The following is a 27,967-nucleotide window of genomic DNA, read 5'->3' as shown; positions in this document are numbered from 1 at the left end:
AGGGGTTTTGGGTAGGGGGTGCAGGAGTCAGGGCACACAGTAAGTGGGAGTATCTGTCTTACTACTTAGTGCCTAATTCCATCTGGTCTAATTATATTTTTACTCCAGGCAATGGCCAAAAAGGTAAAGAATGAACAAGCAGACAAATACCTCAGTTAACACACCGACATGATAGAACACCAGGTTAAGGCCCCTGCTGCCACCTTGCTGGCAGGGTACCTTCAGCCCCTACTTTGAGAGGGTGAATTATTTTATTCCCCCTACACAACCATCCCTCTGTGCCATACCTCTGTGCCTCTGCACAGGCTGTCCCCCATCTCTCTGCATGCTATTCCCTTCACCCTATCGACCCAGGTAGAGGTAGAGTCTATTCATATTTTCCCAGGCTAATTTATTTATTTATTTTTAATTTTTTAACGTTTATTTATTTTTGAGACAGAGAGAGACAGAGCATGAACGGGGGAGGGGCAGAGAGAGGGAGACACAGAATCTGAAATAGGCTCCAGGCTCTGAACTGTCAGCACAGAGCCCGACGCGGGGCTCGAACTCACGGACTGCGAGATCATGACCTGAGCCGAAGTCGGCGGCTTAACCGACTGAGCCACCCAGGCGCCCCTTCCCAGGCTAATTTAAAGGCCAACTCCTTTCAGAAGGCTTTCCTCAAACCCTTGTCAGTGATATCTGCACATAACCCATTACAGATTTATATGCAGCATTTAGAACATTTTACGACTGCCACGGCTGTATGTGTCCAGCTGCCTCAGGACTGGGACATTCCAAAGGAAGATTAGAGGCTGTGTCCACCTCATTTCTGAGTTCCCAGAGTCAATGAGGACAGGACTGGGCTAGAGTAGCTCTGATCGGTGGCGGTGTATCCACGTATGAATAAGTGAACAAACATGTGCGTGGGGAGAGTTGTTACCAAAGCACTATATTATCACAGAGCAGACAGAGGAATTGTCAGTGGACTGAGGTCATCAGGGAGGTGACGTTTGAGCAAGGTCTTCAAGGACGGGGAGGACACTGACCAGTGGACAAAGGAGGGAGAAGACATTGCCAGGGCAGCAGATAGTGTGAGCAAATGCTTAGACACACAGATGGCTGACAAATTCAGGTGTTTCTGAAGAGAAGTGTGCAGTGCCGTGCCGCGTGGTGTGAGGCAGTTGGAGGGTGGTTTGTGTGCTGTACGCAGTGAGAGGTATGGCAGGAAAGGCAGGCTGTGGCCAGACATCTCAGGCTGCCATACGCAAGCCCAGGGTCTTGGGTCTGTGCTTTACCCCTCTGGCAGAGCATGGGACCTCTGTATATTCTTCATGAGTGTGTGAGCTCAGAATTAAGGGATCCCTGTTTAGGAAGATGGCTCTGGTGAGGCAAAAAGTATTTTTAAAACTTAGAGACAGCAAGAAAGCCCGAGGGGATGTGAGAGTATCAGAGCTGCAGAAAGTGTGAGAGCCCCACGAGTGTGAGAGACCAATTACTGGCCAATGGTTCACTTTCCAAAAGGACTGGTTAAGAGTGGGCTATAACATGGGGTGCCTGGGGGGGCTCAGTGGGTTAAGCGTTCAACTTTGGCTCAGGTCATGATCTCACGGTTCGTGGGTTCGAGCCCCACGTTGGGCTCTGTGCTGACAGCTCAGAGCCTGGAGCCTGCTTCGGATTCTGTGTCTCCCTCTCTCTCTGCCCCTCCCTCGCTCTCTCTCTCTCTCTCTCTCCATCTCTCTCTCTCTCAAAAATAAATAAACATTAAAAAATTAAATTAAATTTAAAAAAATTAAAAAGTGTGGGCTATAATGTGATTCAATTAGGAATGGATGCATTTGTACTTTGATTCAATTTATACAGCTCCAGGTCTCCAACACTTAGAGAAGCACATGTGCTTCCATGGTTTGAAGCCATGTGTCCCCCCTTATACATCATTCTGTCCGTGTCCACTTGTTCTCATTCATCATAGGGAAAGACAGATGAGCAACTTACAGAAGCCAGATTATTGCCCAGGCTTGTCTGACTCCAGAGCCCATGCTCGTCCCATTCCCCTGACCCCCTCACCTGCAGTGACCTCCAGTGATGTCTTCCATGACTACGTCATACTGGACCACAGAGTTGGCCATGGTGCCTGAGCTGGAGAAGGCAGACTGGTCTTGCAGTGTTGGGCAGAAGGTGATTCAGATACAGGTCTCTCCCCATTCAATCCTGGTGGATGGGGGTGAGTCAGCCTCACCTGGATTGGTGGGGAGGATAGAGGTGGGTGGCATGGAGGGCCCACCAGGCAGAAATCCAGGAAAGGGGTATCAAAAAGGGCAATATCTGAGCATGGGGAAAAGCAAACTCTGTACCACCTGCTGCTCCTCCTGCCTACAACACCATTCCACCTGCCAAAATGCTATATACTCCTCTCCAAATCCTACAATCAGCTCCTCCTGCTCTGCTTCTTTCAGCAGGCCCAGCCTGACAGACCCAGGCTTCCCCACAGCTCCCAGGCTCAGGAAGTCTGACCCTCACCCACAATCTCACCCTGGACCCCATCCCTGGAGGAATGTCATGTCCCCAGGTAGACCAGGGGCCTGGGTCTCCTCCCACAGAGGCTGTATGGCATGTGCCATGGAGACGGACAAACACAGAGCGACAGGGCCTAGGTCCTCTCCCATGCTCCTTACTGTTGTGGCAAATTGCAGTCTAGCAAGCTTCTCCTCTGGGATAGAATTTCATGTGTTCTGCCTTCTGACTCTCAGAATCATGTGTGTGAATGAGGCTCTCGGCGCCTCGAGAAATCACAGATGATTTTCTGGTCCCGGATGTTTGCAGGCCACAAGATCAACTCCACTGGAATTTCAGCCCAAGACATGACCACTTAGACATACCTCTGTGCCTCCTTTTTTCCAGAAAATGGAACCTTGGGAATTCTGCTTCCCCCCTCCTTCCTGCTACAGCTGTCAGGAAGCTTAGGGGCAAGCCAAGCCCCCATACTCTCTGAGGCGCCTGCTTATATACATTCCCTTGGCTTCCTTCCTTTCAGAGGTCTTTGTTCTGTTTTATCCCCACAGGATTAGCTCTATCCTCTGTTTTAACCTTTAAGGAGAAGGAGGAGCGAGCTGCCATTTATAGCTTAGGGCTTAAGAGTGCAGCCTCCAAGGACTCAGATGCTCCCTGTGGGCCCATGGACAAGTTATTCACACTAAGCCTCAGTCTCCTCATCCGTAGCATAGGAATGATGACAGCTCCTGTCTCATAGACAGTGTTTGTGGGGATTAAATGAGACCATTTATGTAAAGCATTTGGAACCATACTTGGTTCGTAGTAAGTGCTCAATAATGCTAACAATTACAATTATCATCACATCTTCATTACTCTGCACCAGTGATTTGTAGGAAGGAATTTTCTCAAATCCTCACAATGGTCCTGGGCTATAGATGTCACCTCCCCATTGTACTGATGGCAAAAGTGTAGCAGAGCAAGTGAGTGATTTGCCTGTGGTCCCACCTTAGGAAAAGGTCAAAGCTGGGATTTCAACCCAGATCTGTGTGTCTGTTTTTCTCCTTTATGTGTACCAGCCTGCCTCTCTGGGTCAGCAGGGTCAAAGCAGGCAAGACCTCCAAGCTAAACAGCTTGGTGAGGGTGGCCCCATGGCATGGGTGATTTCTCTGTGCCTGTACATTCATCTCTCAGACGAGGTGGGTAGGCCAGCTCAGTGGTTCTCCAATCTGGCTGGACATCAAATTCACCTGCAAGTGGGTTGAAAACATAGATTCCTGGGTTCCCCCCCACACACACCTTCTGAAGCAGAATCCAGAAGAGTGGGGTCCAGGAATCTGTATTTCTAACAGCTTACATAGTGATTCTGATGTAGCCAGTCTGGCCTTCAAACATCTGTAGATTAAATTCAAAGCAAGGCTGGCAGCCAGGACATCTCTCTGGCCTACAGAGCCTGAGACGGTATCCTCAAGGGCAGCCTGCACTTCATACTGACCTCACATTGCCCTTGCATTCTAAGTGGTCATTTGAGAGGAAGCAAATGTGGTTTCCACAACTTTATTGGAATAAATATGGAAGTTTACAGATCAACCTATGCAGTCATTCCCTCATTAACATTTATTTACTTATTCATTTATGCATTTATTCACATTACATTCACCCACTCTTTCCTTGCTCACACATTCATTCATTCCATTTTTCTTTCACATTCATTCTCTGTGTCAATCAGAATGCTGTCAAAAAAGAGATGACACACTCAGTGGGTAACTGAAGATGTATTAGTGAAGACATAAGTTTTCAGAGATTGGCTGGGTTAAGAGAACTCACAAGAGATCATCAGATACCCAAGCTGACTCTCATCAGCTAAAAGCCATTACTACTCCAAAAATTGAAGGATCATAAGAGCATAAGAATGGTTACATTTATAATTGGGATACGGGGCTCCCCACAGGAGTTATGACCATGGTTAGGGAACTTAGACATGGCCAAAAGACAACACAATGGATAAGAACACATGGGAATAAACACTGTAAAGTCTGATCATCCTTCATCTCATGACAATGTGTCTTGTTTGCAGAACAAGAGAGCCCAGAGGATGCAATCAAGAAAAGTCATTCTCCTGGGGCACAGAATAGGATAGACATGGCTCAAGAGGAGCAAATGAGGAATAACAAAGAGAGCCCAGCACCATCAGCTCCTTTGCTGCCCTTGCTCCTGCTTGGGCTGACCCAGTCACGTGTACTTCATAAAGATCTTTGATGTGGGCACATGCTACATGGTGAACGGAGTGCAAGACCACATCCAGAGCCATACAGTCTACTATCTAATGAACATCCACATCACACGCTGCTCCATCTACCTATGCTGGCACAGTGAGAGTGAACTCAACCTCAGAGGCTGCATTGGAGTTGACTCTGGCCTCTCGGCTCAGGGCAAGCAGGTAGGAAGTGTTTCATGCACCCCAAGGCATTGACTGATCTCGCCTAGGTGGGCCATGGGTGGGTGGTGTGGCCACTGCCTGGGTCCTGAGGATGGGGGAGGGAACTCACTGACAGTGTAAAAGCAGGTTTTGGTCACACCCACACTTCCACTCCATCAGCCACTCATCCTTGAATGGCTCCCATGTGCTAACAACATTTGCAAGTTGGTCCTGGCATTTAAGGCTTGCCCAGATCTGGCTGCACCTCCAGCCCTATTACAATGAGCACCCTTCACCCCTGCCTGAAAGGTCCCCAATCTCTCTTACAACTCTGTGCCTTTGCTTGTACAGTTTCTCCCACCTAGCCTGCCCTCTGTCATCTGGTCACCGTCACTTGCACAGACAGCTCCCCTGATGTGCCCCATCCTTGAATCCATCTTCTCCCTTACTCAGTGCTGATGCCACAGCCTCCAGCCTCAACTACAGGCCATATCACTGTCACCACTTGTCTCCCACCAGTTACTGCTTTTTTCCTGCCCTCTCTCGCCCACCATCTTCCAAGGTATAGCTCCTGTTCCATGGTTTGGTCCAGGAATCCTTCCCTTGTCCTCCCCTGCCCTCCCAGGCAGGTCACCGTGCCCTGGGCTCCATCTCTCCCAGTTCTGGTCAATCTCTGACTCTGTGGCATGAGTCTTTTCTCTGCAGCCAATGATAGTAATCTGTACATTCTGGTTATAAAACAAAACAAAGGCCCATGTTTTCCTTAGAGTTTGACCCCGTGCTGGGCTTGTTAACACAGTTATTTTTCTTGCTGGGTGGATGGCTTGGGTAAGACAAATGGGAAATGAGGTGCAGGAGGGAGGGAGCACTATCTTTTATTGGGCACCTGTGTACAGTCACAGCACCATCTGCTGTGAGCCTCATTTAATCTTTACAACAGCTCTGAGGGGTGGGCATTACCATTAATGGTTTATGAAACCTGATGAAGCTAAGGCCCAAGGAGAAGCAAAGAGCAGTCCCAGGTCATGCAGCCAGTAAAAGAGAGATCCAGGACTGAAAAACATGCATTCATGCCTGCCCCTCAGCATCCCCCACTGCAGAGGTGGTGGTGTCCTAGGCAAGGCACTGCACTGGAAGGCCCATGGTTCCCTTTCTGTTACCTTCAGACTGGCAGCCTCCCCTTGAGGTGGACTAACACCTCTGATTCCCACCCCTCTCACTCTTCAGAGCAGAATGGAGGGTATGGGTGGCATCACCCACCACTGCCCCATGGCAACACTTAAAGCCAGGGTCTTTTAGTTGGGGTCAGCTATTGCCCTGCCAAACTACTGCCCTGCCTACACAGCTCAATATCCAGTTTGGACATGTGGTCACCTCCACAATGCATACTGCCTCTGCACACAAACATGTATATGTATGCATATACCTGGAGCCAACCTTCATGCTTATGGAAACGGTGAATCATACAGTTACAAAGCACTTTCCCATTGACTGTCACCTATAATCAGTCACAGAGTCTGTCACCTACTGTGTGTCATGGAGCACTCTAGGTGCTCCTCATCCACTATCTATTGTGACTCTCACAGGATCAGGCTGGGTGAGCAAATGCTGTTCACATTTTACAGGGAGGAGATACGAAGACAGAGAGAGCAAGGATGTGTCCCAGGGCACACAGGGACCTGTATGCTGGGGTAGTTTAACCCCTGTCGCCTACCTCCCAATCAAGGCTCCTTCCACCAGAGCACACTGACTGCTGATCTTAATTAGAATCCATAATTAGAATGTGTGTACACAATGCTTGTATTTGTACATATACATGTGTGCCTGTGTCTATGCATTTGTGCTGATGATCCTCACAGACCGTCTATGACCAATAACATGCCTATATGCAGAAGAGTGAATCACTTGCTCATTTGGGCTTCCACAGCTCTTTATGGTACCTCTCAGTGCCATCATCATTTCTTTCACTGGACTGGTTGTATCTTGAGAACTGGATACTCTGGTACTCATCACTAAAGTGTTCGAGCCACACTGCTGGCTCTCTGTCACCTAGGTCCTTGTGGGTAGTTTCTGATAACCAGCTTACTAAAGAAGAAAAACCCCAGGGGCATGGTTTACAGATGCTGCTGCTTGATAAGCAGGAACTAGGTGGAAGTTGACAGCCATGGTGTTAATAGCCTCACACAGTTGTGACCCTGAAGGGAAGTAAGGAAAAGAAATCCTCTTAGGAGGCAAAACTCAGAGCCATGCATCTGGTTTATCTCTTTATCCAGAAAGGGACCTGGCCAGGCACAGAATCAATACCATCTAACACTCTGGCCAAATGGTCAGAGAGTGGGAAGGAACAAGATGGAGAACTGATAGCATAACAATAATGCAACAAAATAGTGCTTATTATGTGTAAGGCACAGTGTAATTGCTTTGCTTGAATATATATGAGGAGTAAGTGAACAGATCTCTCAGGATGGGCTGAGTATAAGAATATTTGTGCTACCATAAGGAGCATGATATCTCAGCCTAGGGAAATCAGTCAACATCTTTCTCTAAACATCCAAGTGATTGTTTGATGAGCCAATGAACAAAATTGCCATAGTAGAAGAGATGGATGTTACAGAGGGGTTCAACATGGATTTACCTTCACTTAGGTTGACTTGGCTATCATCACTGTTGAGTGCTTACTTTCTCAACAGCACAAATCCCAATATGTTGGCATTCTCTGGGAAGACCAACAAGTCCTTGAGTAACAGACAGATTACATTGGGCCCCTTCCACCATGGAGTGAGTATCAATTTATCCTTACTGAAATAACCACATATTCTGGAATGGATTTGCCTTCCCTGCCTCCAGTGCTTTTACTGGTACCATCATCTTTGGATTTTCTAATTATTTTATATACTTTATACACAACTGAAATATCCATACAATATTTTTTCTGGTCAAGGTACATATTTCACAGTGAAAGAGGTAAGACAATGGTTTAATGACTGGGCTTCCCTGTTCTTACCACATACACCATAATCTATAAACAACTGCCCTTATAAAAGGGTGGAATGGTCTATGGAAGCTTTAGTTATAGCTACAGTTAGGAAACAATGCTTTGTGAGGTATGAAGGCCATTCTACAAAATTCTGTGTATTCTTTGAATCAACAACAAATATATGGCGCTCTTTTTCTTATAAAAAGAATACATAGGTCTAGGAACCAAAGGGTGAAAATGGGAGTGACACTTCTCATCACTTCACTTAGTGAAACTCTTGCAAAAGTTTGATTAACAGGAAGTTGAGACTCCTACCTGGCTATTTGGGGCTCCCCATGACTTTGAACCAATAGACATAAAAAGGGTGTTTACTGTGTGTCTGGTATGAGTGCTTCTAATCATCAAGGGTAAATAAGGAGTCTACTACACAATGGGATAGGGAAGAGCATGTTGGGAATCCAAGAGATTCACTGCATGACCCTAGCACTGCCATGTCCAGTGGCAAAAGTTGAAGGAAGATTAATTACAACAGCCCAATAAAGGTAGGAACTCTAAGAGCTCAGATTTCACACAATCATTTGGAGGCAGCCTCTAGAGTCCCTTAGGAGCATAATATGCAACTTGCTCCTACAAGTCATGTACAGGATTGCTGGACCTAATGGAGCAGGGCTTAATCTACTGTCTCTATCTATGAGTCCTGGGATATCTCCTGAGTGCTTTCATCCACCTCATGTGCAGTAATAAGGTTAGCCAAAGAATACAGGAGCCATACACATGGAGAACCTGAAAGGGCCCCATGCTACAAAGCAAATAACCATGAGCAGCTAAGGTGCTTGTTAAAGGCAAGGGGCACACATTGATTCAAAAGAGAGAAAGGTAAGTCAGAAACACCAGCTGTGGCCTCTTGGCTACTGTCAGGAACAAGGACTATAACCATCTTCCTTATTTCCTTCCTTGCTCCGTATATGTGTGTGTGTGTGTGTGTGTGTGTAATTTATTTCTGTCCTCTTCATCTTTGCCCCATTGTAGAAGATAGCATGTGCATGGTGGCTCAAAGTACAATTTAACTCATAACTTGTAGCATATCTACAAAGGATTGCAATAAAATTAGAATGGGAAAAGGTATCATCCAAAATTATTCGACTTGGAGCTGGAGACAGTAGGTGGTAAGATTTGCAGTAATCTTGTTTTGGAGAAGTGGTGGATGGTAGTTATAAATGGATTAGAAGCATTATGTTGAACCAAGACAGTTTTGAAAGTGTCAGTTTGGGGAAAAGTTTGCTATCCATTTTGTTCTTACAAATGTTTGTTCTCTAGTAGATATTTCTTATTCTCTCTCTCTCCCTCTCTCTCTCTCTTTCTCTCCTTCCCTCCACCCCTTTCTTGGCTACCCAGCATTCATTCTACCTTCTTTTATTCAGTCCACTAAGGAAAGATTACTTTAGGGCTTGCATTTTCAACTTTTAAATGCAGAGGTGAAAGTGGATGGGGTGGTGGGTAATCACCCCCAAAAGGGTAAAAATTAACTCTTGGAGAAGCAAAAATAAGCTATTATGATAGTATGTGTCCCTCTAAGTCTCAAGACTACCTAATAAAATCTTATTTCTGTTTTTAATTTTTCTTACTGGATTTTTTTTTGGGTATCACCTGAGTAGCAACGATGCTGAGGTCATGGAAGATACACAAAATGTATGCAAGGTCAGCGTTACAAAACCTTGGAGAATACATGGCTGTGATTGGAGGGTTTACAATTTGTTGCTCCATTGCAATCATATGTGAGAAGTGGCCTGCTTGTGCCCATTTGCTGCCATTGACTGCCTTTGATCCTCAGTTCCTTTGTGTTATTTGGACTTTGGGAGTTAAATTAAAATAGGTTCTATTAAATTCTACAAACTTTACTCAATCCGTCACTATTTATGTCAGGTACTGAAAAGAAAAACTGCTGACAATATCTGAATAAATATCAAGCAGCACTTAAATATTTTCACTGGGGTGCCTGGGTGGCTCAGTCGGATAAGCATCCGACTTCGGCTCAGGTCATTATCTCGCAGTTCATGGGTTTCAGGCCCGTATCAGGCTCTGTGCTAACAGCTCAGAGCCTGGAGCCTGCTTCAGATTCTGTGTTTCCCTCTCTATCTGCCCCTCCCCCGCTGGCTCATGCGCTCTCTCTGTCTCTCAAAAACAAATAAACCTTAAAAAAAAATTAAGTTCACTAAAAATAGTTTTATAATAATTTAAATTTTTCAATTGTTTTACTTTAGCTGGAAAAATAATGTGAATAACTTTCAGAAATTTATTACACTGCTATCATATCAGTTCTAAAAATGTCTAATTTCAGGGGCACCTGCTGGCTCAGTCAGGTAGAACATGTGACTCTTGATCTCAGGGTTGTGAGTTCAAGCCTCACATTGGGTGTGGACCTACTTAAATAATGGCTAATTTTCATATGTAATTTGATACATTATAATGTAAATTACATTACAGTGTAAATAAATTGCATTTAAAGTTATTCAGCAAATAGTTATATAGAGTTAAATGTTAATAGCTTTTACCATTTTTAAACTAACTTTAACTTAAACATTTTAGACATAACTAACCCTGTATTTAAAAATATTTTATGATGGACTTGACAGATATATTTAGAACTCTGCAAACCAAAGCAACAAAATATACTTTCTTCTCGAGTGCACATGGAACATTCTCCAAGATAGATCACATACTGGGCCACAAAACAGCCCTCATAACTATGAAAGAATTGAGATCATACCATGCACACTTTCAGACCACAATGCTATGAAACTTGAAATCAGCCACAAGAAAAAGTCTAGAAAAACTCCAAAAGCATGGAGGTTAAAGAACACCCTACTAAAGAATGAATGGGTCAACCAGGCAATTAGAGAAGAAATTAAAAATATATGGAAACAAATGAAGATGAAAATACAACAATCCAAATGTTTTGGGATGCAGCGAAGGCAGTCCTGAGAGGAAAATATGTTGCAATCCAGGCCTATCTCAAGAAACAAGAAAAATCCCAAATACAAAATCTAACAGCACACCTAAAGGAACTAGAAGCAGAACAGCAAAGACACCCCAAACCCAGCAGAAGAAGAGAAATAATAAAGATTAGAGCAGAAATAAACAATATGGAATCTAAAAAATTGTAGAGCAGATCAATGAAACCAAGAGTTGTTTTTTGAAAAAATAAACAAAATTGATAAACCCCTAGCCAGGCTTCTCAAAAAGAAAAGGGGGATGACCCAAATAGATAAAATCATGAGTGAAAATGGAATTATTACAACCAATCCCTCAGAAATACAAGCAATTATCAGGGAATACTATAAAAAACTATATGCCAACAAACTGGACAATCTGGAAGAAATGGACAAATTCCTAAACACCCACATTCTTCCAAAACTCAAACAGGAAGATATAGAAAACTTGAACGGACGCATAACCAGTGAAGAAATTGAATCAGTTATCAAAAGTCTCCCAACAAATAAGAGTCCAGGACCAGATAGCTTCCGAGGGGTATTCTACCAGACATTTAAAGCAGAGATAATACCTATCCTTCTCAAGCTGTTCCAAAAAACAGAAATGAAAGGAAAACTTCTGGACTCATTCTATGAAGCCAGCATTACTTTGATTCCCATACCAGACAGAGACCCAGCAAAAAGACAAGTACAGGCCAATATCCCTAATGAATATGGATGCAAAAATTCTCAATAAGATACTAGCAAATCGAATTCAACAGCATATAAAAAGAATTATTCACCATGATCAAGTGGGATTCATTCCTGGGCTGCAAGGCTGGTTCAACATTCGCAAATCAGTCAATGTGATACATCACATTAATAAAAGAAAAGATAAGAACCATATGATTCTGTCAATCGATGCACAAAAAGCATTTGACAAAATTCAGCATCCTTTCTTAATAAAAACCCTCGAGAAAGTCAGGATAGAAGGAATATATTTAAACATCAGAAAGGCCATTTATGAAAAGCCCACTGCTAATATCATCTTCAGTGGGGAAAAACTGAGACCTTTCCCCCTGAGATCAGGAAAACGACAGGGATGTCCACTCTCACCGCTGTTGTTTCACATAGTGTTGGAAGTGCTAGCATCAGCAATCAGACAACAAAAGGAAATCAAAGGCATCAAAATTGACAAAGATGAAGTCAAGCTTTCATTTTTTGCAGATGACATGATACTATACATGGAAAACCCGACAGACTCCACCAAAAGTCTGCTAGAACTGATACCTGAATTTGGCAAAGTCGCAGGATGCAAAATTGATGTACAGAAATCAGGTGTACTCTTATACACTAATGAAGCAACAGAAAGACAAATTGATTCCATTCACAATTGCACCAAGCAGCGTAAAATACCTAGGAATAAATCTAACCAAAGATGTAAAAGATCTGTATCCTGAAAACTATAGAAAGCTTGTGAAGGAAATTGAAGAAGATTTAAAGAAATGGAAAAAAATATCCGTGTTTATGGATTGAAAGAATAAATATTGTTAAAATGCCAATACTACCCAAAGCTATCTACACATTCAATGCAATCCCAATCAAAATTGCACCAGCATTCTTGAAGCTAGAACAAGCAATCCTAAAATTTGTATGGAACCACAAAAGACCCCGAATAGCCAAAGTAATTTTGAAGAAGACCAAAGCAGGAGGCATCACAATCCCAGACTCTAGCTTCTACAAGAAAGCTGTAATCATCAAGACAGCATGGTATTGGCACAAAAACAGACACATAGACCAATGGAATAGAATAGAAACCCCAGAATTGTACCTACAAAAGTATGGCCAACTAATCTTTGACAAAGCAGGAAAGAATATCCAATGGAAAAAAGACAGTCTCTTTAACAAATGGTGCTGGGAGAACTGGACAGCAACATGCAGAAGGATGAAACTAGACCACTTTCTTACACCATTCACAAAAACAAACTCAAAATGGATAAAGGACCTGAATGTGAGACAAGAAACCATCAAAACCTTAGAGGAGAAAGCAGGAAAAAACCTCTCTAACCTCAGCCGCAGCAATTTCTTACTTGACACATCCCCAAAGGCAAGGGAATTAAAAGCAAAATTGAACTATTGGGACCTCGTGAAGATAAAAAGCTTCTACACTGCAAAAGAAACAATCAACAAAACTAAAAGGCAACCAATGGAATGGGAAAAAGATATTTGCAAATGACATATTGGACAAAGTATCCAAAATCTATAAGAGCTCACCAAACTCCACACCCAAAAAACAAATAATCCAGTGAAGAAATGGGCAGAAAACATGAATAGACACTTCTCCAAAGAAGACATTCAGATGGCCAACAGGCACATGAAAAGATCTAATGTCATTCCTCATCAGGGAAATACAAATCAAAACCACACTGAGATTCCACCTCACGCCAGTCAAAGTGGCTAAAATGAACACATCAGGAGACTATAGATGCTGGAGAGGATGTGAAGAAACAGGAACCCTCTTGCACTGTTGGTGGAAATGCAAACTGGTACAGCCGCTCTGGAAAACAGTGTGGAGGTTCCTCAAAAAATTAAAAGTAGACCTACTCTATGACCCAGCAATAGCACTGCTAGGAATTTACCCAAGGGATACAGGAGTGCTGATGCATAGGGGCACTTGTACCCCAATGTTTATAGCAGCACTTTCAACAATAGCCCGATTATGGAAAGAGCCTAAATGTCCATCAACTGATGAATGGATAAAGAAATTGTGGTTTATATACACAATGGAATACTACTTGGCAATGAGAAAGAATGAAATATGGCCTTTTGTAGCAACATGGATGGAACTGGAGATTGTTATGCTAAGTGAAATAAGCCATACAGAGAAATACAGATACCATATGTTTTCACTCTTAAGTGGATCCTGAGAAACTTAACAGAGACCATGGGGGAGGGGAAGGAAGAAAAAAGAAAAGTTAGAGAGGGAGGGAACCAAACCATAAGAGACTCTAAAACTGAGAATAAACTCAGGGTTGATAGGGGATGGGAGGGAGGGGAGGGTGGGTGATGGGTATTAAGGAGGGCACCTGTTGGGATGAGCACTGGGTGTTGTATGGAAACCAATTTGACAATAAATTTCATATTAAAAATATTTTATGTATGAAGCACAATTATACATAGCTATTAGCTATATATATATATATATATATATATATATATATATATGGTATATCTATGGTATTGAAATTTCATGGGAGTGAGCAACAGCAATTAGAACAACATATCAAAAAAGGCTTCTTAAAGAGTTATAATGAAAAGTAGGTGGAGAAAACTACTCTAAGAGCTCTTTCACCTCCTAGCCAAGGGGAAGAGGTATAATATAGTCTCGAGTTAATAAATGATATAGTGAAAGAAAGAACAAAAATTGTGGGAGTTTATTTATTCATTGTAGTAGTGGCCTCCAAGTTGATAAGTGGCAAAAACATGAACTGGAGTCTGTCCCTATTTAGTCTTCCCAGCTCTGGCCACTCCCCACTTGTGTGGAACCAGACTTGATCTCTTTCCCCCTGCTCCACATGTCTTCAGTCCTTACATTTGGGGAGAAATAAGCCAACCCCATGTCCTGTCAAATTTTAGGCCTTGCATGAAGGGAGAAGAGGTGGAGAGCCCTGCAAGCCCATTGGTCTACAGAGGGAAGGGGAACGGGCAGAGTTCTCCCAGGACTATGATACACTCTTAATCCTATCAAGCACTTTTAACTGAATTATTAGAATTATGACAAGTTCCTTGTCAGACCCCATCACCTCCCCATTCCATTTCAGATAGACATCACCTGGAAATCTGAGGGGGTCCGTAGACACAGTACCCATCCACTAAAGAGTCCTTCCTAAGCCTAAGCTGTCTCTGACCTTGTCTACCTCTCGTGGGTATTACCCAGCCCCTTAGGAAACCATGGTCCAAGAAATCAATGGAAGAACCTCTACTTCAGTGAAAAACACCTCAGCGCCGAAAGCAAGTCTTGGTTCATGGCCAGTCAAGGAGCTGCCTTGCTTTAAATGGAGGTAGGTTTTGTTTTACATTGTTCCTTTATTGATGAGTTTACAGGAGGGATGAGAAAGCCATTACTCTGTCCTCCATAAGATTCTATCCCAGCGATTAGGGGTCTGGTATTGGGGGACTAGAGGGTTGGGGATTCCTGGAGAAAGGTCCAGGGAAATACTCCCAAACAGGGTGAAGGTGGATCTTGGATTGTCTGAGGGCCCTATCCCTTAGTGGGCAGTGTAGCTGGGAGGGCAATTTCAACCACACAAGTGTACTTTGGCACGTGGTTCCAAGTGTTCCTCCCTACCGCAACTCCTGCCACCATCCCTGGTGATTTCACTGTCCACATGAATAACCCAACCAACACCCTGTTCTCCCAGCCTATTGACCCCTCCCTCATCTCTAGGAAATGTCTTCACTCCCCTTTAAGCACCCATTCCTTGGGCCTTACCATCACTTTCTGTCTGCTCTATCTTCTTAAATACAATCATCCTACTGTCTGACCATAGGACTAGTACCCTAGTTCATCCTTCCAGTTCTGTCAACACCTCTTTGCAGATACCTAGAACACTGCCAGACATATAGCAGGCACTTGATTACTTGATATACTTCTTTAACATTCTGCCCTGTTCATAGGCTTCAAGTCTCCTATACTGTCTCCTAATTTCCTCATCTTCCTCCCCAAGCCTCCCTGGGTCCCACGATCCATCTCTTCCACCATTCTGTGTATCTACTGTGTCAGGCACCGTGCACACAGTAATGAAGATACAGACCCGTATAGTCCCTGTCTTTGATCTTGTGTCCTTATTCCAGAACCAAAACCTTGAGATAAACGAACTAATCTTCTTGATTCCAAGATTACTGACCACCTTGCCATGGAGGAAAGGTCTCCCAAAAATCATGGGCTCCATCCTCCAATGGGGCCTCCCTAATGCCTGTCATCTTTCCACAGTCCCCTCTCTAAGTCCTTTCTTGACAGTCCCTTATCCCAGGCCTTACACTGTTACCTCCTCAGGGCTACATGAGTCAGTCTTTAACATCTCCCTCTCTATCGGCTCCTGCCTGCTTAAACTTCTCTTTCCTTTCCCAAGAAAATCTTCACTTATTCCCTTATCTCCCTTAAGTACCTATCTCTCTCCTCCTTGTCTCATCCACATTTCTCAAAAAGAGAGCCTATACTTGATGCCGTCTCCTCTACCTCTGCTTTCTGCTCCAGACTTGCCGACTTCACTCCTTCAAAGTGTGTCCTCTGTGCTTACAATCCTGACTCCCCACCCCACTGCAATCCTGCCTGTACTGCTGACTACAGCTAGGACCCAAATTATCCCAGAGAGGCATGCTAATCTTGCTCCCCTGAATCCAATAAATATAGATTGAGGCAGAAACTCTTCCATTTTTAAATGTCATACCAAAATGTGATAGCCCACCAAAAAAAAAGCAACAAACTCAGAAATGGCAAGTATATTTAATGGAGAGTGTCGACTTCAATTGATTGATAGTGGCTGCCTAGAGTGCTGTGTTGAGTAGGTTTCTGAGGATGCACCCTGGCTCGAAGAGAAAGACTGCTGGGATTAGGAATATCTGAAAACACAAGTAAAATAAATTGAAAAAGTCAACTGATAACCATCAAAAGGGAAAGAATAAAATGCTAATCGTGGGGTTTTCCCATATGCTCCATACGGTCCTGCAACCTTGGCCTTCCTATAACCAGCCAGTTCCTCATCCCAACCCCATAGGCCCAAGCTGTCCAGACCCAGTCTAAGTAGATACCTGAAATCTCACTTATAGGAGAAACCACAGGCACCAGAGCTGCCACTGGTGCTGGCACCAGCTCCACCAAGGCCCGCGAAGAGCCCAAATGTGAGAGTAGCAGTTAGGCTGGCACTGGCACCAAAGCCACCACTGGCACTAGCACTGGCACTAGCACCAGAGCTAGCACCACCACTCTCTTGGGCTTTGGCTTTAGCTTCAGCTCCCGCCTGGATCCGGGCTTTGGCCCAGGGTCCAATATCAGCTTCGTCCCAGTTGCAGGGCCCAGCAGCATTTTCAGAGCCAAGCCCAATGCCCATTCGAGCTCTAATCTCAGCTCTCGCCTTGGCTTCAGCTGCAGCCTCGGCAGCAGCCTTCATATCTGCTTCCATTGCCTCTCGGTACTGAGCTGCCCATTCCTTGGGATCCTTCTTTTGTACCTGAAACAGAAATAACAACCATCAGAAGGATCAGAATCTAAGAAGTGAGCACCTACTTTATGCTAGGCACCATGTTACGTGCCCTACACAATAATAGCAATATAATAAATACTACAGTAATTACGTACCTAACATTCCATCCCTGCTCTGACCCTTATTAGCTCTGTGACCTTGGACATATTATCTAATAAATTCTGTGAGTCTGAGTTTTCTCATCTGGTATAGGGTAATGACGTTAGTTGTACAAATTAAATGATTCAGATAAATGGCACATTAACAGAGGCCACATTAACAGAATGTTCATGTATGAGCTGCAGGCTGCTATACACACAGCCTACTTTAGCCAGTGGCACCCCATGCTCTTGATATGCCAAGCTTGGGCAGCGATCCAATTACCTTGCAGGCAAACTTGAGGACTTTCATCTTGCTGGTCTCATAGTAGGAGCGCAGGCCCCAGAAGAATTCATACTCAGGGGGATTGCTATTAGGGACTCTGGCATAGTCCAAGTACCTTGAAAAGAGAAGTTGAAAGCCTTTATGTCTAAGACAACCACAGCCCACCCATGTATGGACTGGACATCCCCACTATATACTATAGCTTTTCTTCCAATATGGAGCCCTATCCCATTGGTCCTGCCCAGAAGCCATGTAGAGGTGCAAGATGAGATACATGTAGAGTATCTGCTCATAAGAAGGCCACAACTTCCGTGCCCTTTGTCACAATGAACCCAGATTCTTGCTGGGTGTGTTGTAAACAGAGGAGCCATTTCTTCAGGGCCCCTGCTCTGAGCACACCCCACCACTGGGTCATGTCTGTAACCTGGGGAGCCCTGGGACAGTCCACCATAGAAAATGACTATAAAGAGAAGAAATAGTCCACCAAGAGTAGCGTATTTTGTGCATACTCCCAACTGTGTGTGTGTACATGTGTACACATGCAGGTGCATGCTAATGTCTCTGTGTGAGTGCACATGTGCTAAGAACCACAGACACAATGGGCCCTGGCTAGAAAGTGAAGAGGGCTCTGTGACCAAATGGGCCCCTTACCAGCCAGGGCCACAATCAGACTTCCACTCTCTGAGACCCAGGTCCCTCAACTGACAATGGGGATGGGATGGCAGCATCTATACTGGGTATACGGTAGTTATGAAAATGAAATGAGATGCACAAGTCAAGCCGCAGCATAGTACTTGGCTGCCTAAAGCTATGATTCTATGGCATTTCTTCATGGACATTAATTTCTATAAAGCCCTGGTTAGCACAGTAAAAAATAACCAAGGCACTGGGGCCAGTACCTAAATATGACTCTTCCATTTGCTACCTGTGCAACCCCTTAAGCAAATTACTTCACCTTTCTGAACCCCAGTTTACTCACATGCACAACATTGGTAATGACAATCCTTACCTTGAAGAAATTGCACTGAGGGCGTAAGTGAGAGTACATTTCGGTCAGGAAATGTGTCCTCCTGCTCACTCTCACTACCTCAGAAATAAGCTACCTACCATCTGCCACACACACACATATACACATGCCTAATCACACACACACACGCATTATAGCTTAATCACTCAGCTCTGAAAACAGGCAAAACACATGGAACACACCATCACCAGACACACACTTACTTCTGCTTCACGAACTCATCAGTAATAAGCTTCTTCACATCCCCAAAAAGTGAGTGATGTATCCTGATAGCAGAAAGAAAAATCCATCAATAAGTCAATCAATCAATCAATCAATCAATCAATCAGATATGGCACTTCCCAGAGGTATGCAGAGGCATTTTCAACATGGAAAAGAGACTGTTAGCACAAGAGGAAAACTCCACAGAAGCCCAAGAGATAGTGGGACGGGGGCAGAGAGTTTGGGAACATTTCCCCATCCACCCAGGTCAGAACCCTGGACCCTCTACTAGCACTTCCATCTATTCCACCAGACCACCAGACTGATGCAATCCTGGGACTCCTCTCTTGTCAAAGGACAACATGGACAGCAAGCACTGAAAGAGCCCAATCATACCCAGGGCGCAGCCCCAGCTTGCGCAGCACCTCCCAGATGACAGCTGCAAGGGGAGGCAAGAAGAGATAGGGACAGAAAATGAACATGTGGAATTCCAACTGTGGCCACCCATTCAGCTGCATGCCCAGCCACTCACCCTCACTGGACCGATTTCCATTCATAAAGATGATGCTAAGAAGCACCATGAGGAGACCCAGCTTTGGTGAATCCTTAGTCCTAGGAAAATAACAGGGTAGAGAGGAGGTTTATGTCCAGCAGCCATCTGCAAAAAACACACCAGTTAGTTCACTAGGCTAGCCTCTCCCAGATTCCTCAGACATGAGAGAATTCTGCCCAGCTCTATGTGACCCTGGGCAAGGCACTTAGACTCTTGAGCCTCAGTCTCCTATTCAGTAAAATGGGAAAATCCAATCCTTCCTACCTCAGTTGCTGAGAGGATGGAAGAATGTCTGAAACCTGGTACAACCCAGGCACCTAGCCAGCGTGAGTCCCACCTTTTTCTCCCAGATCCCTCTGCCCCAAGAAAATTCTAGGCACAGCCCCAGTGATATTCCTGTCCTGTGAGCATCATGATTTACCCACACCAGGAAACTTTCCTTTGAGAACCACTCTACCAAAGCCAGTAGGAAGAGACAAGCAATGACAGGTCTACTTTCCTGGGAAGCTTCTGGAAAAAACAGAAAACTGGATAGTAGGAATGCACTGCTTCAGGCTTCTACACCTTCATTCAATCATAATCAAGCACCACTACCATGTGCAGGGCTCCAACTATGTGTGAACTGAAAGAGGAGCTTTTCAGGCCCTGTCTTCCTGCCTCTCTAAGGAGATGTGGGGAGAGTTGACAGGGATGGGGTAGTGCCATAGACAGAAGCAGAGCCTCCCTCCCACCCCAGCCCTTTCCCAGCTTACGTTCCCAGTATGCCTGCATCAGTGGGCTCTAAGGTGCTGAGAAGAATGTACAAGTGGTCATTCTTATCAATTTCCTTCAACTGAATCCCAAATACCTATGGATGGGGAGAACAGCTTGTGAGATCACAAATTCAGCTTCCTGGGCATCCCACAGCTCCCCGTGTACCTAGGTATGTGGGGGTGTGGGTGTGCATGTGTGTGTATAGGGGGAAGGGGCCAGTGAAATAATGTACATAAACGTTAAGTGATCAGCACACAGCAAACAGGTAAGAAATGTACTATTGTTATCAGCATCTTCTCTGAGATTATCGGGAATCTAGGGAGACAGAGAATGGGGAATGGAAGGAAAGAGGTGATCATGTGAAATACATTACATGACATCTACAGCAGCAGACAGAAACCAGGACTAAGTTGGGTGGCTTGGGTCCTAGCTGTGCTTTTGCCAGACATGCTATGTGACCCTGGGCTAGTCTATACCCCTCCTTAGGCTACTATCTACCCATCCACACAGTGATGGGACTGAATTAGTGAGCGGTCCCACCCCCAGAAGACACATGTACACTTGTTTAATTCAGTGCTTCCCCACTGCATCCATCCCCCACGGCTGCCACTTCACCTTCTCCAAGGAATAGCCTGCTCGTTCAATGATTTCAGGGTACACATCAGTGTATTCTTTGATGATGTCCTTCAGCATGTCTGCAAGGGGAGAATGTTGTGAGCACCTGAGCTGAAGTGAAGCCAGGTGGCCCAAAACCCAAGCTAAAGACCCTTTGACAACCCTGCTGTGGGTGGCACAAACAGTTCTGAAATAATGAATAGAGATGCTAGCAGTGCCAAATTAGAACTGTGGGAGTACATAGGTAGGAGCATAAGGGCAAGGAATGTTCTCAGCACATGGGAAAGTGGGCAAAGGAGAGCACAGTTTAGGGAATGGAGGGTTAGCAGGACGCTACCTGAGCGTTTGATGGGAATCTTTGTCTGGTCTTTAACCAAGAGGTACTTTACCAAATCGTTTGCCTGGACAAGGGAAAAAAAGGTAGAAAGATCAAAATATGTTTGCAAAAGATTTGAGGGGAAGGCAGAAAAAGAAGGCAAGGCAGTAGATAAGGAAAAGTACAGAGAACAGGGTTCTTACCCTCCCCTGCAAAAGGGCCACATCCCGAGGTGGTGGTGTCTCAGGCTCCTGGGATGACTGGAGCTTGGCAGCTCGGCGGCGAGCCTTGCCCCTACGGGCCTTAGGTGATCTCAGGGAGAGCAAAGCTCTCCGGGCCCAAGCAGCCAACCGAGTCCTTGATGCCCTGCGGGCCCAAAAGGCTATGGGGCCCCTTGAAGCCCTGCGGGCCATTGAGGCCATTAGGGCCTTTGAAACCCTTCGGCCAGCTGTGGTTCCAGAAGCCTGACTCTGATCACTGCTGCCATCCTCTTCACCATTCAGAGGCTTCACCTGCATTAATACAGAGAGCAAAATATTGTCAGATAAAGTAGATGTTCCTTCTCCCTCATCCTATTTTTTCCAGAAGGTTCCTCTAATCCCACCCATGTAGTAACAGCCTGACTAGATATTGGCCATGTTGAGTCTTGGGTTTGTTTTTCACAGACTTCCAGGCAGGAGTTTCATCTCTTCACCAGGCCAGAAGGAACATAAGGATGGGACCTGAGGATTCTCCTCTCCCGATGTCCACCACTGCTCCTGCTTGTACCACCCTGGAAAAGTCATTCCACCTCTCTGGGACTCAGCTTCCTTCCCATAAAACTGTATTATTTTCAGGATTTAATGAGATAACCCGTATGAATGTGCCTAGCTCAAGGTCTAACACATGGTAGCTACTATGTAAATATAAACTGCTTTATATTCAGATTGCAGCTATGTGTACTATCTCATTTCTCCACGAGTCTGTGAACTCTCTGCAGAGAGAAATTGTATCACATTCCTCTTATTGTCCCCCACAGCCTTGATGAGCACAGGAAACTTTCTAAATGTTTGCAAAACAAATGAACTAACTGGGAGAAGTGAAAAGGGAAGAGTGTAATTACAGAGGTCTTACCTTTCTGGCTTTCTTGGCCTTGACCTTGGGCCTAGTATCCTGATTCTCCTGAACCTGAGCAGCTGCACCCTCAGGCTTAGGTTCATCTGCCAAAGCCTGAGAGGCAGGATCCTCAGGCTCCAGGGCCTTTATATTGACCTTTGTATTAGCCACACAGCTGACCTTTTTGGTCTCAGTGGCAGGCAGTGTCACAGGCTGAGGGTCAGCACTCTGCATCTTGGTGTCAGCTGCTAGACTCTTCTTTTCAGCTGCCAGAACCTGGGTATCAGTCAGCTTAGTGGTAGGTGAGGCCTGAGTGGCAGCTGTCTCCCGAACCTCTGGAGTCTTTGAGACCTCTGTGGCCTTTGAGACCTCTGGTGCCTTTGATGTCTTCTGTGTCTCTGAGACCTCCGAGTTCTGGGTCACTGTCAATAGGCTCTGTATCTTCAAGCCACTGTCCTTCTCTGAAGCTTCAGCCTGCAAGAGGAAGCAGGAAAGCTCACAGACTTTCTCCCCACCCCCAAGTAAGCAAGTGGCTCCAAAATTCCAGGCCTCACTTCTCTGACCTATACTAACTCCTACTTGTGATGTGCTCTGCCCGCCTAACCCACAAGGACTCTCTTTCCTCTGAGCAGGAAGTGATGGCACAAGAATGGCTGGCCTGCCCTCCCTCCCTCCCTCCTTCCTTCCTCCCTCCCTTCCTTCCTTCCTCCCTCCCTTCCTTCCTTCCTCCCTCCCTCCCTCCCTCCCTCTACAGAGTGGGGGGAGGGGCACCCAGACAAGAAAGTGGGTAAAAAAGGACAAGGATGGGGGGGTGGTGCCAAGGGAACTGAAGCAGCAACAGGGGTTGGAGAAGAAGCAAAGGAGAAGAAGGAAGGAGGCCTTACCTGGAAGCGGGTTGGACCCGTACCTTGCTCGCTTGTGTCAGACATGTCTCAAGTTGGCCTGGCAAGAGCTGAGCCTAAGGAGAGAAGGCTTGGGTGAAAAGGGGAGCCTCCAGAACGTCCTCCCTCTAGTTCTGCCTGGAAACGGATCCTCACTTTCTGTAGGGCCCCAATCCCAAACCCCTCCCCCACCCCCAAAGACTACGTTCTTAGATTCAGTAATCCAGAGCGTCTAGATCTCAATTCTCTGCAGCCGCACCCTCCCCTCCTCCAGGAAGATGTGCCAGCGCGGCAGCTGGGGACCCCGCCCCTTTTCCCAATACACCCCCCCACCAGCCGCAGGCCAACAGTACGCATGCGCATTCGTTGCAGGGCCCACCTCAGCCCCACCCGCTTTCCCAGCACAAGCTCTTTCTTTGATGTCCACCGTGCACATGCGCACTCGGCATCTGCCCCCGTCTCCAAGCTGGCCCTTTACACGCCCCTTCTAGAGATCCATAGTGCGCATGCGCAATGGGCCGGCCTCTGTCCACAACCCTTTCCAACATACGCCCTTCTTTAGGTCCGCCGTACCACTCCGCCCCGCCCCCTCCCCAACAGGCCTCCCTCTAAAATTATCGCAGTATCTGGTGGTCCCAGCCCCTCCCCCTACTCATACCCACCCTAAGTCCACAGTACCGCCCGCCCGGTCCCACCCTTTTTCACAACACGCCCCCTCCGACCAGGGGTAAAGCACATCTTGGTTCCGCCCCTTCCTTAATACACCCCCTCCTCAAATCAGACTGAAGCCAGTGATTCCATCTTGGGCCCAGCCAAACCGGGTCCAGTCCCCTCCCTTCCCATCCGGATGGATCCGGTACGATCCGGTCCCTACAGCAGGTTTTCCCCAGATCCCAGAGGGTTGGGCTGTAGATCACAGAGCCCCTACTGGACAGCGGATCGAGAGCTGGGCCCCGCAGCTCACCTCCTTCTCCTTAAAGAAGAGTGCGTCCACTCTCCAAGGCCCTCCAAAACTCCTAGACTGCCCTCCCCGCTCTAGGCCGGAAATGGTCCCGCCCCTTTCCGCCTCCCTAGGGGGCCTCCGTCGCAGCCAGTCTGCCCTTCCCCCCTCTCTGCTCCTCATTCCTTATCACCCCCCACCCCCGTATTCCCTCAGCCTTGCTTCTTGCTCCCTATTACCCCTCACATTTCCTGTTTACCCCACAGAATTCCCTATCCCCATTCCTTACATCCTCCTCCGCGTTACCTATGCACCCCCTTCCCTAGTATTCCTTAACCCTTCTCTGCATTTCCTATTTTCTTCTCTGGATTTACACTTTCCCTCAATGTTCCCCTCCCCCTCATACTCCCAGTCAGCCACCCAACAAGTCCGGTTCCCCGTTCTTCTCCCCCCCCCCCCCCCCCCCGTCTCCCCCACTAATCTCTAACCCATAGTCCTACCGCCTACTACTCTAAGTAGTCTTCTTTGCCTACATCCAGCTCCAGGTCATCTCTCCTTCAGCTGCAGTGGTGCAGTAAAGATTGCCCACCTGCCTGGCTATAGGTTCGAGGGGGCTGAAACTACTGGCTGCCAGGAAACCCAAAATCTCAACGCCCCTTACCTGGTCCTCGAGCAAGTCCCAAATGCGTCTGCCTTCTCTCAGTCCCTCTCAAAGTCTCAGCCTCCTGGACTAGAGCTGCAACCAGCCCAGCCCAGCCCCTTTCCGCAGCCCCCTGCCACCCCCCTCCTTCCTTGGGGGTGGGGCAATGGGGCCCCGCTCAGGGCTGTCTGACGCCAAAGCCCATGTTTATGCCACTGTACCAGGCTCGGTCTGCAGCCCTTCCAACCAAAACCACCTCCTCAAAGCGACTCATTCATTGAATTTATTTATTTTTATATCTTTATTTTTTTCTTATTACAAAGGTAATGTGTTGTGAAAATTCAAATAATGCAGAAATATGTAACATACCAATGAAAGGCCACTCTTATCTCATTTCCCAGAAATAACCACTGTTAACATTTTGATATACATCCCTCCTCATTTTTTTCTATTCATACACTAACTATTTGGGTTTTCTCCCCACAAATGGTATCCTGTTCTGTGACCCGGGTTTTTTTCCAGTTATATATTCTAAACAGTTTTCTGTAGTGCACATTTTTCTTAACAGTTGCATAGTCTTTTCTTGTATAGATAGTCCATAATTATTTAACCAGCACAGGTTCAGGATACATGGATATGGACATTTAGATGGTCTTCCCCTCCCTTTACTATTATAAGCAACACTACAAGGAATATCCTGTATTTGTATGTCTGTATTGGGCTTTTTTGTTGTTATTTACAGTATTTTTTGCTGACTCAAAGGCTACAAAAACTCTTCCATTTAAAATTTGTCAACTGACTCTCAAAAGGTACATGGAATAATGTTCCCACCAACAATGTCTCTCATACGTTTATGTGTCACATATATAACAAATATTTTTCATGTTATTGATGATAATCTTTGCTATACAAAATGATTTAGTTATGTAGTGTCCTTTTATCACAATTCCCTTTTATCACAAAATGCGTGTTTTTTTCAAGCACTTTTTTGGCTTCAGTATTTACATTTACATATTTGAGTATTCCAAAATTTGTTTTATAAAAGACTCAGCTTAATTATTTTCCAAAATCAGTCTCTTATCCTTATACCATCTGCAAATTAATCCATCTTTTTTTCCCCGCTGATTTGAAATGGCAGTTTTATCACATAATAAATTCACATAAGTAATCGGGTCTATTCAGGAGAACAAAATAAGATTTATAAATAATGGGAATTAGATAAAATTATCATTAATTACAGAGTATATGAGTGCAGACCTGGACAACCCAAGAGCATTAACTAAAAAGTTATTAGAAAACATAATAAAATTCAGCACAGTGGTTAAATAATACTTAATATCTTTCTTACATTCAACAATAATTCAAATGGTCATAAGTCTTCTGCTTTATGAGGTCCCCTTTTCCTTTACTAAGCTAATAAAATATCAATTCCTACCTTCTATAGAAAATTCACACACACACACACGCACACACACACGCACGCACGCACACACACTTCCCAGACACTCAAGATGGGCCTCTGTTCTCCTGACTTCTTCTTTCTCTGAATTGTTGCTTTCTCCAAGTTTATAGCAGTTTACCACTTCTTGCTTCCTAGGTTCTCTCCCCCATCCCCAGGGCTTTATTTCATACTTCGCACAGAACCTCCTTTTCTTCCAGTTCTAGGATCCAAATTCCCATTGCTTCCAAATCATAACAAGGGATAAGGACTTTGGTCTTGATTTTGAGAGCACTGAAAAGTTTTTGAATGGTTTAAGGGTTTGATACAATACAGACTAGTGTTTTAGAAAGAACACTTCAGCTGCCTAATCCATAAGGAGTATAGATTAGACGTCTACCTGGAAAGAGGGTGAGTAGCCATATAGGTAAATTATGATTGTGGTTTGGCTTAGAGTGGTAGCTGTGGATATAGCGAGAAATTATTGAATTCAGAATATATTAAAGAAGTAAAAAGCAACAAGACTTTATGAATAATTGGGAGTGGGGAAAGGGGTGAGGAGGAGGGAACTATCAAAGGGAACTCTTGGGGATCTGATATGAGAGATCAAACGTGTTAATGGTAGCCCATTTCACTGAGATATGGAATACTAACAAGGGAATACTAATGGGGGAACATTGATATTGAGACACCTGTGGGACATTCAAGAAGAAATATTCCACGGGCAGTTGAATATACATGTCTGAAGCTCAGGAGAGAGGTCTGGACTAAGGTTACAGATCTAGAAGTCACCAGTATATATATGGTTTTTTAATCTATGGAAAGGGAAATAGCACCTGAGAAGAATGTTTAGCTTTAGAACAGATGGGGCCTAGGGAAGAGCCCTGGTGACCAGCAGTAACTATGGCATAGGCAGAGGAAAAGGAGTTCACAAGAGAGATGAATAAGTAGTGACCAAAGAGATATGGAGAAAAGCAGGAGAAAGTAGTGTCACAAAACCAGGGGAAAAGAATGTATAGGGGCATCTGAGTGGCTCAGTCGGTTGAGTGTCTGACTCTTGATTTTGGCTCAGGGCATGATCCCAGGGTCGAGGAATCAAGCCCTGCATCAGGCTCTGCACTGACTGTGGAGCCTGCTTAAGATTGTTTCTCTCTCTCTCTGTCCCTCTTCACCACTTGCTCTCTCTCTCTCTCTAAAAAAAAAAAAAAAAAAGTTAAAAAATGTTTCACAATGGGGGTGGTGGTGAATACTACAAAAGAGATCAAGAAAATTCTTGAAAAAAAGATCTAGGGAATTTAACAATCAGGTGGTGGTGGTCTGGTCACTGGTGACCTTGGAGGGGATAATTTCAGTACAGACATTTGTGGAATAGATTGCTAACTGTTACCCTAATATCCCTTCTTATCTTCTTTCTTAGTAATAAAACATCTTAAAAAAAATCTCTAGTTTTACCTGGACACATTGACTCCTGGAATAAAGGCCATGAGGACAAGGGTCAAATCCTAAGGATAGTGGATCAATAAACTAAAAAGAACCTGGATTTCTAACAATTTCACGGTGCTACCATACCAGCTTTGGACTGCCTACCCTCTAGATTTCTTTTAGGTGAGATAAATACATGTATACATTATTTAAGTCATTGTTACTTGGGAGTCTATGCCATGTAGTAGTTTCATGATTACAGTGAGTTGAGATGTCAGTGGTCGGTGAGGTATACGTGACAATGAGTATAGACTACTCTTTCAAGAAACACCTGAGCCTGATTTCAAGGTTCTCCCAAAATTTATCCCTAACTAGTTTTTCAGGCTTTCTTGCTGTTTTTCTGAATACTGCCTATATTCAAACCAAAGAAAACACTTACTATTACCAGATAAGCCCTTGCTTGCTTATGAGCCTTTGTACAATTTCTTCCCCATGGAACACCATCTGTTAGATCTATCCTACGTTACAACCTCCACTATTTTAAATTCCACAACATTTTAAGTCCCGGTTGTGGCCTTTGGGATTCTGGAGTAACTTTAAAGGAATACAGAGTCAATACAGGAGAT

General features: G+C 45.0%; 1 protein-coding gene and 1 non-coding gene across 5 annotated transcripts; both read right to left on the bottom strand.

Moving 5' to 3' along the window:
* Positions 1-16,321: 16,321 nt before the first annotated feature.
* MAGED2 (MAGE family member D2) lies at positions 16,322-24,584 on the bottom strand. 4 transcript variants are annotated; one of them, XM_047093648.1, is made up of 13 exons: positions 24,503-24,584; positions 22,905-22,978; positions 22,039-22,494; positions 21,129-21,437; positions 20,947-21,010; positions 20,610-20,689; positions 19,994-20,088; positions 19,221-19,300; positions 19,085-19,127; positions 18,691-18,753; positions 17,461-17,575; positions 16,646-17,064; positions 16,322-16,456 (listed from the first exon to the last, which is right to left on the bottom strand). In XM_047093648.1, exons 2-12 carry the CDS (start codon positions 22,947-22,949, stop codon positions 16,654-16,656), a joined length of 1,761 nt encoding a protein of 586 aa, XP_046949604.1. In that variant the 5' UTR covers positions 22,950-22,978; positions 24,503-24,584; the 3' UTR covers positions 16,322-16,456; positions 16,646-16,653. The 4 variants fall into 4 exon arrangements, with proteins under 4 accessions (XP_046949604.1, XP_046949605.1, XP_046949606.1 ...); XM_047093649.1 differs by lacking the exon at positions 24,503-24,584 and adding an exon at positions 23,866-23,936; XM_047093650.1 differs by lacking the exon at positions 24,503-24,584 and adding an exon at positions 23,281-23,337.
* LOC124522314 (small nucleolar RNA SNORA11) lies at positions 17,733-17,862 on the bottom strand. The gene has a single exon (XR_006964757.1). It is a non-coding gene; the product is annotated as a small nucleolar RNA SNORA11 (small nucleolar RNA).
* Positions 24,585-27,967: the final 3,383 nt, after the last annotated feature.

Source organism: Lynx rufus, unplaced genomic scaffold, assembly GCF_022079265.1.
Source record: "Lynx rufus isolate CCGP_SWC_20201006 ecotype Redwood Valley unplaced genomic scaffold, mLynRuf1.p SCAF_35, whole genome shotgun sequence".
Lineage (NCBI taxonomy): Eukaryota > Metazoa > Chordata > Mammalia > Carnivora > Felidae > Lynx > Lynx rufus.
The sequence above is the reverse complement of the archived record's forward strand: the minus strand, read 5'-3'. Positions and strand labels throughout refer to the sequence as shown.

Bases quoted from the DNA above. Each gene is read 5' to 3' on its own strand.
- MAGED2 (XM_047093648.1), bottom strand. From the start codon at position 22,949: ATGTCTGACACAAGCGAGCAAGGTACGGGTCCAACCCGCTTCCAG. The intron at 22,495-22,904 runs GTAAGGCCTCCT...TTCCTCTTGCAG, and splicing joins CGGGTCCAACCCGCTTCCAG to GCTGAAGCTTCAGAGAAGGA. The intron at 21,011-21,128 runs GTAAGAACCCTG...TCCCTTGTCCAG, and splicing joins TGGCCCTTTTGCAGGGGAGG to GCAAACGATTTGGTAAAGTA.